The sequence below is a fragment of the Anabrus simplex genome, chromosome 5, assembly GCF_040414725.1.
Source record: "Anabrus simplex isolate iqAnaSimp1 chromosome 5, ASM4041472v1, whole genome shotgun sequence".
NCBI classification, from domain to species: domain Eukaryota; kingdom Metazoa; phylum Arthropoda; class Insecta; order Orthoptera; family Tettigoniidae; genus Anabrus; species Anabrus simplex.
In genome coordinates this window covers 120,013,776-120,028,374 of record NC_090269.1, presented here as the reverse complement: position 1 = coordinate 120,028,374, position 14,599 = coordinate 120,013,776, and the positions used below count along the sequence as shown (strand labels likewise).

The window sequence follows — 14,599 nt, the reverse complement described above, 5'->3', positions numbered from 1 at the left end:
TCCTAAGCTTGTGCTAATCATCCCGGTATTTAAGATGAAACACGTCATTATCGATAAATATGAGATTTCATATTCACTAAATGACAATAACCTCAACAAATGCACATGATAAATTGAGAATAGAACTGTACAAGTAGCCACACAACTAGCCACTGATTTACTTACAAAAAATAAACTAACAACGAAAATAATATTCAGGAAACAAGCACAATCATTTAAGAAAAGGCTAGGAAAACAACAGATAGGGTATCTGCCGCCTGGGCGACTGTCCTAAATGCAGATGTATTGATTGATTACATAAACCAGCAACAACTAACACAGTTTACACAGTACTACTCCGAATAATATCGCAAAAGCGACTAAGAGCAAGCCAACCAACGTGGCGATAGCATACTTAAATGTGGCATCTCTGTCATCGTTGCCATAGCAACAGACCATCTTTGAGCAGCGTTAGTCAACTTTTTCTCGCCGGTGGCGCTAAACGTCAGACTTCAACTCTCGTGGGCCCAACTATAGATTGTTGTTCTGACGTATCGCAAGTGTATTCGCAATAGATCACGCTTTCGGACTGGGAAAATCATAGGAGCCCATAACCATCAAGAAGATGAAGAAGAAGAACTCGACTGTCAGAAAGGAAATTAATGTAAAACATGTACACTGCTGATATCATGCACAGTGTAATGTCGTGTTTAGACAGATCACCTTTTCTTGCTCGCCCGCTAAGTGCAGGTCTTTTGATTTGATTCCCGTAGGCGACCTGCGCGTCATGACGAGGATGAAATGACGATAAAGACGACACATACACCCACCCCCTGTGCCAGCGAAATTAACCAATGATGCTTAAAATTCCCGACCCTGCCGAGAGTCGAACCCGGGGTTCCTGTGACCAAAGGCCAACACGCTAACCATTTATCCATGGAGCCGGACACCTTTTCTTGCTACTAGAGGCAGACTGAAGCATACCACGCCGCATACATCAGTCTTGTTCTCACGACTAGGAACAAGTACAGTAGTTGCAAGTGCTCCCCATACTGAATGGAAATCCCCATACTTCTATTTAGACAACATAAGCGTTATTTGTGTAATGGAGTCACTGTAGAATGAAATGAATGAAACCCCCATCTAGCGGCGAGGATAGGAATTGTGCCGACTGCCGAAGGCTGTCACCATTCCTCTGGGGCAATGATTAATGAATGACAGATGAAATGAAATGATATTAGAGAGCGTTGCTGGAATTAAAGATGACAGGTAAAACCAGAGTCCCCGGAGAAAAACCTGTTCCGGTTAAATGTGTTTGAAATGCGGGCAGCTTACATAACAAACCCATGTCACAGTCAAGCGACAGAGCGAACATACTGGGCATGGGACAGGAGCAGTGACGTTCGACTGCTTTGCTAGTAGCTTTACGTCGCACCGACACAGATAGGTTTTATGGCGACGATGGGATAGGAAAGGCCTAGGAGTTGGAAGGAAGCGGCCGTGGTATAATTAAGGTACACCGAGCTCGATAGCTGCAGTCGCTTAAGTGCGGCCAGTATCCGGTAATCGGGAGATAGTGGGTTCGAGCCCCACTGTCGGCAGCCCTGAAGATGGTTTTCCGTGGTTTCCCATTTTCACACCAGGCAAATGCCGGGGCTGTACCTTAATTAAGGCCACGGCCGATTCCTTCCAACTCCTAGACCTTTCCTATCCCAACGTCGCCATAAGGCATATCTGTGTCGGTGCTACGTAAATCAAATAGCAAAAAAAATTGAGGTACAGCCCCATAATTTGCCTGGTGTTAAAATGGGAAACATGGAAAACCATCTTCAGGACTGGCGACAGTGGGATTCGAACCCACCATCTCCCGGATGCAAGCTCACAGCTGCGCGCCCTTAACCGCACGGCCAACTCGCCTGTTACGTTCGATTGTGACTACGAAGCTCTCCTTTCTCCACTCAACGAAATATTGATTGGATACATTGCAAGAAGAAACGGCATTTAAAAATTATTCGGGCTTCATTTATACTGCGCTAGATACTGATAGGCATTTTTTATTTAGCTATATTTACACATGCATAGAAAACTGGCGCGTCACAAGTTTTGTGTTACAACGGACAAATATACGGGGCTGAAGTGTGCAAGCTCTAATTTACAATTTCTTGGATGGGAATGACAGAATTTCCACTAAGAAAAGTAAAATTTCTCATTGTTCATTGAGCAAAACGGAATATATTTACATACTTCAACAAGTTTAATGCTTGATTTTGCACAGTGCTGCTATACTATGCGACTTTCCCTGTTCAATGAGTTTCAGAAAATAATATTAAAAGTTATCATCAGACACAGATATTTACTATCCAAGTACAACAACACTGTAAAAATACAATAACAAGTAGATATAAAGTATGTCTTCAAATAAATAATCGAACTAATGTTATTCCCGGTAAACATGATTGGACTCTTAATGAGTTTATCAGATCATTTAAATTTAAACGCAAGCAACAAGAAGTCACAGGTTATCCGCTTTACTCCTTATTATACAGTATTAAGAATGTCTCCAGTCCGCCTCTGTGGTGTAGTGGTTAGTATGATTAGCTGCCACCCCCGGAGGACCGGGTTCGATTCCCGGCTCTGCCACGAAATTTGAAAAATGGTACGAGGCCTGGAACGGGATCCACTCAACCTCGGGAGGTCAACTGAGTAAAGGTGGGTTTGATTCCCACCTCAGCCACCCTGGAAGTGGTTTCTCCGTGGTTTCTCACTTCTCCTCCTCCAGGCAAATGCCGGGATGGTACCTAACTTCAGGTCACGGCCGCTTCCTTCCCTCTTCCTTGCCTAACCCTTTCAATCTTCCCATTCCCCGCAAGGCCCCTGTTGACCGTAGCAGATGAGGCCGCCTGGGCGAGGTACTGGTCATCCTCCCTAGTTGTATTCCCCGACCCAGGGAGTGAAGCTCCAACTGAGTCCGAGTCCGCTGAGTTCGAGGGGAAAACCATCCCTGGAAGGTAAACAGATAAATAAGAAGAAGAAGATTTGCTCTAATCATAGCCCTCTTAAAATATAATTGTGGAAATTGTAATTCATTGTGTACAGTACAAAAATATTTTGAGATACCGGTACTGGAAAACTCTTTATTATATCCGATCAATATAAGTAAAGAGAACAGAAAGAACTAATTTCAAACCGCGTAAGTTATATTGAAAATTACCTGGATTTATGACCACAAGGAATAAATATTAACACTATTCCCTTCATACTCCAATTTATGTTCACCGTTCATTGACCTTCACGGTCTATGACGTAACCACAAAGTTGCTGTCACTGAAGCGCACACACTGATCACTCGATCGCCTCCAAGAAATTAATGAATTTAGTCAATATCTGAAAAATGAAAACCTACAAGCTGTTTTCCAGTCTTTGACCGGGTCAGGGATGTAATGAATGAGGCAGATATAGGCTATTAGTACGATGGGATCGCCACTCCCAAAGTGATTAATTAATGACTGATAGATGCTATGAATAATGAGAATGGAGAATGTTGCAGGAATGAAAGATGACAGGGAAAACCGGAGTACCCGGAGAAAAACCTGTTCCGCCACCGCTTTGCCCAGCACAAATCTCACATGGAGTGACCGGGATTAGAACCACGGTACCCAGCGGTGAGAGGCCGACGCGCTGCCGTCTGAGCCACGGAGGCTCCCTTAGTCGAACGTATTAAGTGGTGGTAGTGTTGATTGTTTCTTTGAACAAGTTACTTTACGTCGCACCGACACAGATAGGTCTCACAGCGACGATGGAATAGGGGAGGCCTAGGAGTGGGAAGGAAGCGACCGTGGCCTTAATTAAGGTACAGCCCCAACATTCGCCTGGTGTGGAAATGGGAAACCACGGAAAACCATCTTCAGGGCTGCCGACAGTGGGTTCGAACCCACTATCTCCCGGATGCAAGCTCACAGCTGCGCGCCCCTAACCGCACGGCCAACTCGCCCGGTGGTCAATTCCTTTACTTGAGTAATTGTTTTTGTTACCGTATTTTTGTGGTAGGTAGAGGTGAAAGAAGGTGCGGGGGTGAACGGGTCTCAAACTACGAAATTAAAGTTAATGTAAAATTTAACAAGGTTATATTCTCTTTTCAAAATCAAGAAATAACAAGCATGGAAGGTACAGAGTAGCAAGGCAACAAAAGAGCAACAACAGTATTTACAGGCTTTGGGCTTCGAGCCCCGAACACATAATTCTTGAGCAGTTAGCCCAAGCTTACATGTACATAAGGTTTAACAAAGGGGCAGAAAACCCCAATCATGCCCAGGAGCACTTGCTCCAAATTACACAGTAAGACCTCCTAGAGGCACGCAGAAACAAATTTCAAAAGAGCGATCCGCTCTCAAAGTTTTAAGCCTATCAAAAGGCCACACCTAACTCGACCTTCAAGCTGTCCTCTAAGGACGTAAACACAGGGGTAAAATACCCAACCTACTGAGGCCTATTAAGCGAGAAAAGGATAATTATATGGCCTCTAAAATACCAATGTGAGAGGAGGCGAACTGCACTCCTAATACATTTTGTTTTAAAACCTAATCTGGCTCTAGGCCACAAATGCAAGGGCTAATCCCATACTAACGAGGTGACTTTAGAAGGAAACAATTTACATTACGTTAAAGAAGAATTGGTTGTGAAAAGGTAAGTTCACCTCAAAACAATATGAGTGGGAGCTCGAGAGGGTTAAGCACTCTCTATCCCAATATGTAGCATAAAAGAGAATAGATACTAAGAGTCTTTACATTTTAGGGAAAAGTTACATGGTGGAAAAGCTTCGGACCCGCCCCGAGAGTTAAACTGCTGAGCTAGCAAGAAAAGAAGTTATTATACGGCCATTACCTGGTTGTTGAACTGCTGTCCGAAGAGAGAGGCGCTTCCCGCCCCCTGCTATGTACTTTACACACTGAAAGATGGTACAGAAGTGGCATGGAGACCCGAAAATCAGCAGTTTATATACTCTCGCGGAAAGTTCGAGGCGTTTCAGGAAAGAAAACACCCGCCCACAATCATTTATTGGTTAGGGTTAAGCAGCATATCCAATTTGAAGAAGAAACACCTTATTGGTCATAAATTAATTAAAGAAATTCGGGATTGGCTAAATTCAAAACAAGGGGAAAGAAAGGGGTATACAGCCAACTTAAACAATACCAGAAAGAAATTTAACAAGAAACAAACTTTTGAAATAAAAATTTCTCCAAAAAAACAGTTCTTTCACCTTGCACTAGGGTGCACTATAGTAGTTCTTCAGTAGTGTCCTCTAGAAGAGAAAGTTCACACTTCTTACTACAAGCAAAACAAAAATACGTCGAAAACGACCCAGTTCAGAAACTTCAAAATTTCCAAGTAGTGACATCTTCTGGGTAACTTGAAAATTAATACATTAGATAAAGTTCGGACTTCCTCCAGCAGAGGATTTTCTACTGGCGCAAAGTTTGAATTAGCGGCGTGGAGGGGTACCGCCCGGTACAGACCTCCCCCCCCCCCCAAAAGTCCCTCCAGGGGTGACACATGAAATTTGTTTGAAAATAAGGTCCAAGTTATGATGTTGATATGGAGATTAATTGCAGAAGCATTTATAAAAATGTTCTAAATTTGGTTTGATCCAGTTTCAAAATTCTTGTAGTAACCGTTGAAGTAATGTCTTTATGTTTGTAGGAATTGAATTCAGAAGAAAACTTTTAATACTAGAAAGTGAAGAAAAATTTTCAAAGTCCACCAAATATTGCAGTAGAATTCCCAAATGTAGTAATTGCTGATAGTAAATGTCCATGTAGTTGATTAAATTGGATGGCCAGACCGGCCGCTGCAGCTTGTGTCCAGAGGAGGCCGCTCGGACCCCTCAAGTACCCTGAGATACCGCTCGCCCGCACTATGGGAGGAGTAGTGGTGTTGAAGCACGCCGCGCCCGCGGTGAACATATACAGGCTGCGGGCAAGTAGGTTGTGCGCCGCACATCAGCCTTGGCCGGGAGGAGGGCTCCGGCTCGCCGTGCACATGTCGACCTGGCTGGAGTAGAGGGGGCCCTTCCTCTATCCCAGTCGCGGCACGGCGCCGCGCGGCTGCGGGGGCACTGAAACATTAAAGCTCGACGGCAGAATTTTTGTTGGACCAGAATGATAGTAGGGTACATTCATTGTGGTGAGGTTGAGGGGCCAGCGGCGTGGAGATATTTATTTCATGTACAAGCCACTGTGTGTAGTGGAGCAGGAGACGGGAGCGTGGTAATGGCCGTGGCAACGACAGGATGGCAGTTTAACGGTTCGGGGAAGGTTTTACAAAAATGCTTACATATAAAACAACATATTATAGAAGGGGCAGAAGGCCTTAAAAGTGAAAACCTCAAAAAAAAAATATAACCTTCATATTCCTTTCAAGATTATATGAAGCAAGTTAGCACAGAAATTATACAGGTTTCACCTGCGACAGGTGAACCCTAAATATCCTCTCGGTGGCTGGATTACTTAATAACAACGTAACCGGCGTAAGGAAATCGAGAATGACACACGGCCCATGAAATCTGGGGGCAAGCTTGCCCGCGGGAACAAAATTCTTGACCATCACTTGGTCGCCTACCTTCAAATTGGTGGGTCTCCGTCCACGATCATATCTTTCCCTAACCTTTTCATGAGACACTTTAAGATTGGCTTTAGCTTTCTTCCAAAGACTTTAATATTATCCGGATCTATTGTCTCGGGTAGAATGTCACTCAGAGACCAGAGGTTAGAGAGCGGCGTGTTGGGAACGAACTTGAACATCAACGAAGCTGGGGTAAACTTGTGAGATTCATGAACCGCCGAATTCAAAGCAAAAGCTAACCAATGCAGGGACGTGTCCCACCTAGAATGATCTCCATGATGATAGGCAATAAGCGCGGACCTGAGATTACGATTAACCCGTTCAGCCAGAGATGGTTGAGGGTAATAAGCAGAAGTCGTCACATGAGAGATGGACAAGTCAAAACAGAATTTACGAAAAAGATTTGATGTGAACGCCTTAGCATTATCAGACACAATATATTGGCACGGACCAAAAGAAGCAAAAATAGAATTTAGGCAAGTAATGGTGGACTGAGCGGTAGCCAGCTTAGTCGGAAATAACCAGGAAAATCTTGTAAAACCATCTACGCATACAAAGATGAACTTGTTGGCATTTCCCTTTGACTGGGGGAAGGGTCCTACATAATCAATATACAGGCAAACCATGGGGCGCGAAGCCTGATGCGAAGACAAAAGGCCTACCTTGGTGGACATGGTGGGTTTACTAAGCAAACAAGATTTACAAGCTTTTACTAGTTCACGGATTTCACCGTCCATACCATTCCAGATGAACCTTTCACGAATCTTTTCACGAGTTTTCAAGATTCCAAGATGCCCCCCTAATGGGGTCTCATGATAGTACTTGAAGATCATAGGCACAAGAACAGCTGGAACGACAACCTTCATCATCTTATCATGCCTCGATGGGCAACATAAAACACCATTCCTCAGAACATAAGGGACGACATGTTCCCCGGAAGAAAGGGTTTCCATTATCGGAGCCAGCGTCGGATCTTCACGTTGGTATTTCTCGATATCCCTAAAGAGCATGGGAGCATCTGTTAAGATGGCATTAACATCACATAGTATGGACTCGGGAGATGATGAACTGTCGACCGGTTCATGGGTCTCGACGTCGTTGGAAAACATACGGCTGAGTCCATCGGCAACAACATTTTCGGTCCCTCTGATATGCCTGACATCGAATTGGAAGGCAGAAAGTCGGATGGCCCAACGGGCTATACGACCAGTACGACGCGGCCTACCTAAGACCCAGCTTAAGGCTTGATTATCTGTCTCCAGGTCGAATTTGACATGTTCCAGATAGAGACGGAAATTTTCTAAGGCAAATAAGACTGCCAAACCTTCGAGCTCATAGATGGAATACTTGGCTTCTTGAGCCGATAGAGTCCTAGATGCATAGGCGATGGGTCGCCTCCCTAATTCATTCTCTTGAAGAAGGACTGCTGCTCCTGCTGACGACGACGCGTCAGTTTGGACGATGAATTTCTTTCAGAAATCAGGCATAGCAAGGACAGGGGCATTACAGAGAGCTAATTTAAGATCTTCAAAAGCGGCTTGTTGAGAAGGTCCCCACTCGAATTTGATGCCTTTCCTACGAAGAAGGTTTAAGGGCGCCGCTCTATTAGCGAAGTTAGGAATAAACTTCCTGAAGAAATTCACCATACCAATGAACCTGGCGATACATTTAATGTCCTTGGGAGGTTTAAAATCACGGATGGCCTGTGTTCTAGAATGATCGACTGCCACACCATCAGGTGACACAATATGCCCTAGGAATGACAGGGAGGGCTTAGCAAAGGCAACCTTGGACAACTTGACAGTTAACCCAGCCTTGCGAAGGCGATTGAGAATTTATCGCAGATGATCTAGATGTTCTTCGAAAGTCTCCGAAAATACGACGACATCATCCAGATAGTGATACAAGTACTCAAATTTGATGTCGGAGAAGACCCTATCTAGCAGTCTAGTGAGTACAGCTGCTCCCGTGGGGAGCCCGAAAGGCACGCGGTTGTATTCATACAAATTCCAATCCGTGGCAAACGCTGTAAGATATTTAGACTCTTCCGCTAGGGGAATTTGATTATAGGCCTGATTCAAGTCCAAGATAGTAAAGAACTTGGCCTTACGAAACCATGAAAAACAAGAATGAAGGTCAGGAAGGGGCACAGATTGTAACACCACCTTCCGATTGAGAGCCCTATAATCAATGACAGGTCTGAAACCCCCTTGGGGTTTCGGGACTAGAAAAATAGGCGAAGAATACGCCGACTTAGAGGGCCTAATAATACCATCCTTCAACATCTGATCGATATTTTCTTTCAGAGCCTTCATTTTTGGTGGAGATAGCCTATAAGGTGGAAAACGGACAGGAATCGAATCCGTGACCTCAATTTTGTATTCAATAAGGTCAGTAACACCAAGAGTATCAGAGAACACCTCTGGAAACGACTGACACAACTTACGAATACTATCAGCCTGTTCCTCAGGTAGATGTCGAAGGTCTAACAACATCTCATCCTGGGTAGGCGAAATAGATGAACATGATGCAGAATTACATTTTAACAAGGGGACTTTACAATTGGAAGCAAATTTGAATGAACACGACTTACTCTGAAGATCGAGCACAAGACCAGTGTGAGAAATGAAGTCAGCTCCCAATATGATGGGGCAAGACAAGTGCTTAGCCACAAACAATTTGATTTTCCATGTAAATTTTAAAATACGAATTTTGACCTGTAAAGAACCTAGAATTTCTAATGGAGATGAATTAGCCGAAACATATTGGATCGAAGAGGAACAATAATCAGGAAGTTTAAAAACAGATTTCAATTTTGCATACCATTCAGCCGAAATAATAGAACAAACACTGCCTGAATCTAATAGAGCTCTTATAGGCTCATTATTTAACTCAATTTTGAGAAAAGGGACCGGTGCGGGGGTATCCGCCGCAATCCTAAGACACTCTTTGGGGCATTCAAAAGATGGATTTGCAGATTGAACGTTCCCTGAATTTTCGATCTGTTTACCAGGGGCTGAGCCTCGGAAAGATGAATCAGTCGACTCAGCCGAAGCCACTAGTCACTTTTTATTATTGGCATTGGTGGAATTTGCACCAGAGGTTGAGCAGGAGGGGGTGCTATTTGAATTTGGGCAATTCTTGGCGATATGTGAGAAAGCCCCACATTTAAAACAGCCTTGTGATGAACCAGCTCCATTATTTGCCCTACTAGTTTTGACCAATGGACATTTATTGCGAAGATGGTCAGGCGACCCGCAAGCATAACATTTACGGGGTGTGACTGGTCGGCGAGGTGGAGGCCGAGTATTACTAAACGAAGGAGGGGGTTCTTTCGCGACACGCAAGGAATCGGCGTATCTAACTCCTTCCGCTGAGACGGCCAATGCTTCAAGTTCAGAGAAGGTTTGCGGGCACGCCGCGAAACACAAATATGACCTATAAGATGGTGAAATGCCTTCCACAATAGCTTGTACAATCTGATCCTCAGGGAAGTGAAGAGCAAACACCCTAGTATAGAACTTAATGTCTTGTGTGAAATCAGCCAGATTTTCATCCAATCTCTGTACTCGATAATAGTACTTCTGAATCAGAGATGACCTCGCGCGAGCAGGAATAAAATTTGCAAGCACATGTGCATGAAAATCTTCAATAGATGACTGTTCGGCAATGGCTCTTACTATTTTATCTGAGAGAATACCAATTGCATAAGGATAAATTATCTGTAAAATTTGACACGGAGAAAGAGAAAAAACAAGGGCATGATCCTGAAATTCAACTAAAAACCTTAAGAATGAAATAACTTCACTGGTGGTATTAACAGAAAACTTAGAGATACCTCTGAGCAACATTGCTAATGGATGAGGCAAGCTGCTGAACCCAGGTGACATAGTAGGTAAAGGTTTCAGTGGCAAAGAAGTTAGTTCAGAACGTACATTATTCAACGACGTACGGCGTTCAGACTCGTTGTCCAATGGGGCAGAGATAGCTTGAGCTCCAACGGTTTTCCTATTGACTTCTCCCGTAGGAGGCTCTTCCTCGCTACCTACATTCACCGTAGCGGGTTGATCAGTTTTGGGAGGAACTTCCCCAGTTTACAATTGAGTGACCTTACTAGATAATTCAGAAATATTTTCAAGCACCGTACTAGCTTCCTTCCTCTGAACGTCATTCAACTTCAGAGACAACAGATCGTTAACTCTATTTGAAAAATGATATAGCCTGGCTTGCACACGCTTAATTTGATTAGGAGAAGGATCATTTTCTTCAAAAAAACTAACTACAGATGATAGCCCAGTAATATTCTCGATGATCGTGGAAAGAGAGTCGTCAATTTCTTTCTCTCCCAAAGTGGGGATGGAAATGGGCAAATCAAGGGACTCTCTAAGCTTGTTTGTGTCTACCGCAACCGTGCCTCCAGATTGCACATTTCTAATAGTCAATTCATAGATCAACTACTCCTTGCGCAAATAGTTAAGATGGAGAACATCGCGAGGGCCGGGCATGATGACAGAACAATTTTGAAACAGGAAAAATCAAAAATTCCAGCAACTGAGAAAATTGTTAGAGTTCGGATCAAAGCAATGTTTAGCCGTCAAAAGGGGCTAAATTGAGACCCATTCAACCACGCTCTGCTACCGCTTGTTACCGTATTTTGTGGTAGGAAGAGGGAAAGAAGGTGCGGGGGTGAACGGGTCTCAAACTACGAAATTAAAGTTAATGTAAAATTTAACAAGGTTATATTCTCTTTTCAAAATCAAGAAATAACAAGCATGGAAGGTACAGAGTAGCAAGGCAACAAAAGAGCAACAACAGTATTTACAGGCTTTGGGCTTCGAGCCCCGAACACACAATTCTTGAGCAGTTAGCCCAAGCTTACATGTACATAAGGTTTAACAAAGGGGCAGAAAACCCCAATCATGCCCAGGAGCACTTGCTCCAAATTACACAGTAAGACCTCCTAGAGGCACGCAGAAACAAATTTCAAAAGAGCGATCCGCTCTCAAAGTTTTAAGTCTATCAAAAGGCCACACCTAACTCGACCTTCAAGCTGTCCTCTAAGGACGTAAACACAGGGGTAAAATACCCAACCTACTGAGGCCTATTAAGCGAGAAAAGGATAATTACATGGCCTCTAAAATACCAATGTGAGAGGAGGCGAACTGCACTCCTAATACATTTTGTTTTAAAACCTAATCTGGCTCTAGGCCACAAATGCAAGGGCTAATCCCATACTAACGAGGTGACTTTAGAAGGAAACAATTTACATTACGTTAAAGAAGAATTGGTTGTGAAAAGGTAAGTTCACCTCAAAACAATATGAGTGGGAGCTCGAGAGGGTTAAGCACTCTCTATCCCAATATGTAGCATAAAAGAGAATAGATACTAAGAGTCTTTACATTTTAGGGAAAAGTTACATGGTGGAAAAGCTTCGGACCCGCCCCGAGAGTTAAACTGCTGAGCTAGCAAGAAAAGAAGTTATTATACGGCCATTACCTGGTTGTTGAACTGCTGTCCGAAGAAAGAGGCGCTTCCCGCCCCCTGCTATGTACTTTACACACTGAAAGATGGTACAGAAGTGGCATGGAGACCCAAAATCAGCAGTTTATATACTCTCGCGGAAAGTTCGAGGCGTTTCAGGAAAGAAAACACCCGCCCACAATCATTTATTGGTTAGGGTTAAGCAGCATATCCAATTTGAAGAAGAAACACCTTATTGCTCATAAATTAATTAAAGAAATTCGGGATTGGCTAAATTCAAAACAAGGGGAAAGAAAGGGGTATACAGCCAACTTAAACAATACCAGAAAGAAATTTAACAAGAAACAAACTTTTGAAATAAAAATTTCTCCTAAAAAAAACAGTTCTTTCACCTTGCACTAGGGTGCACTATAGTAGTTCTTCAGTAGTGTCCTCTAGAAGAGAAAGTTCACACTTCTTACTACAAGCAAAACAAAAATATGTCGAAAACGACCCAGTTCAGAAACTTCAAAATTTCCAAGTAGTGACATCTTCTGGGTAACTTGAAAATTAATACATTAGATAAAGTTCGGACTTCCTCCAGCGGAGGATTTTCAACTGGCGCAAAGTTTGAATTAGCGGCGTGGAGGGGTACCGCCCGGTACAGTTTTGATTCACAACTTAATTCACACAAAACACACGTCCACTCTTCCAACCACCACAGAAACACACAACTGAGAACACATCCCTCCACACAGAATTGGCGGCAGGTAGGGCACTTGGCCGTAAAACTGAGTGTAATCCACGTTGGTGTAGACCCCAGATAACTGGGGAATTATTATTATTATTATTATTATTATTATCATTATTATTATTATTATTATTATTATTATTATTATTATTATTATTATTATTATTATTATTATTATTATTATTATTATTATTATTATTATTATGTTTCCAATATTTTACAGATTATGGCGGTGTCCTTCTGTCCAAATGCCCAGTGGGGACCTAGTAATCCTGAAGTGCGAAAGGAGTGGCAGCAGTTCAAGGAAACACGTCGTCAAAATATGGACAGGCTGAGTGTTTGGCGTCGTGTGCAGCTCAACATGTTTGGATCGCGAAGAAACGACTTGGACCACACAGAAAATGCAACTCCTGCTTTTGAATGTCATCATCGTCCAGAAATATAAGATGTTTTCAGCCTTCAACTGACTATCAGTACAAAGACTATCCTGTGTCATTTGATTTCAAAGCCGACTACCGATTTACGGTTAAGTCTTCTTGGGTGACTTGTTTGTTTGCTTGGCTGAATGGCTCAGATGGTAGAGCGCTTAAGTTTTTAGACCAAGATGGCAGGTTCGATTCCGCCTCAGTCCGGTGGTATTTGAAAGTGCTCAACATATGCTAGCCTCGAGTGGGTAGATATACAGTATTATCACCCAAAAGAAGTCCTGCAGGACACAATTTCCAACACGTCTGTCTCTCCGTTAACTGTAAAAGTAATTAGCGGGACTTAAAACCAATTACATTATTATTATTATTATTAATATTATTATTATTATTATTATTATTATCTCACGGCTGGAACTAGAATTTAGCAACTGCTTTATATAGGTCGTCTAAATAATCATCCAGCGAAGGGACATAGCACCATATGAAATGTTTAATGACTTACATCTTTAATTTCATATCGGTCACATAAATGATGTCAAATTTCTACTTTTGTAAATATTGAAGAGGTGTATTACTTCCTTCAAGAAAGGTGCCTTAAACTGGAATTCTAAATGCAGAAGGGTAACTTTTTCCTTCTCTCTCGGTGTTAAATTATGTAAATATATGTTTTCCTCAAATTTGTAAAAACATGTACTATACGTAGAATATGGACAAATATGGGAAATAAAATGTTTTTAATCGCTCCAAATATCTTAATCCGTGATGGTGTCAGTAAACATTTTCCGAAGTTTCTCCACTCACGACCAAAAATCAAGTAATATTTAGAATCATATTCGTGATGGATTTGTAATTTTTATAACCTATTTGACTCAAATTATTATGTGCGATTGCTGCTAAAATACACTGTATAAAAAAACGACGCACCAGGAAGGAATTGTCCGATGGCGATAAAAATCGCTGGACGTGAGGAACAGACATAGAAAAACAAACGATCAAAAGTGCAGAACAATCGAATGATTTATTGCAGAGTTAGAGCGTTACAAATTGAGGACGTCAATAAGATGTTGGTCCACCCGTGGCCTGCATGAAAGCTGTCACTCGACGTGGCATAGACTGATAAAGTTCCCGGATGGTGTCCTGCGGAATTTCGTGCCAAATGGTCTCGAACTGTTGGGGTAAATCAGCGAGATTCCGGGATGTTCGCAATCGCCTTCCCATGACGTCCCAAATGTGCTCTATGGGAGAGAGATCCGGCGACCGAGATGGCCAAGGAAGGATAGGGCAAGCTTGAAGACAGTTCATAACAACACGTGCCATGTGCGGCCGGGCATTAACCTGTTGGAAAGTAAGGCCTGGATGTCCC

The 14,599-nt window shown here is 42.8% G+C and overlaps 1 protein-coding gene across 2 annotated transcripts in view; it reads left to right on the top strand.

Moving 5' to 3' along the window:
- The window catches only part of LOC136874678 (sodium-dependent nutrient amino acid transporter 1), a 123,876-nt gene extending 109,926 nt beyond the window's left edge, over positions 1-13,950 (top strand). For both annotated transcript variants that reach the window (XM_067148316.2, XM_067148317.2), the window contains one exon: positions 13,032-13,950. In XM_067148316.2, the coding sequence (XP_067004417.2) occupies positions 13,032-13,253 (222 nt within the window). In that variant the 3' untranslated portion in view covers positions 13,254-13,950. The remainder of the gene's footprint in view (positions 1-13,031) is intronic.
- The last annotated feature ends 649 nt before the right edge of the window (positions 13,951-14,599 follow it).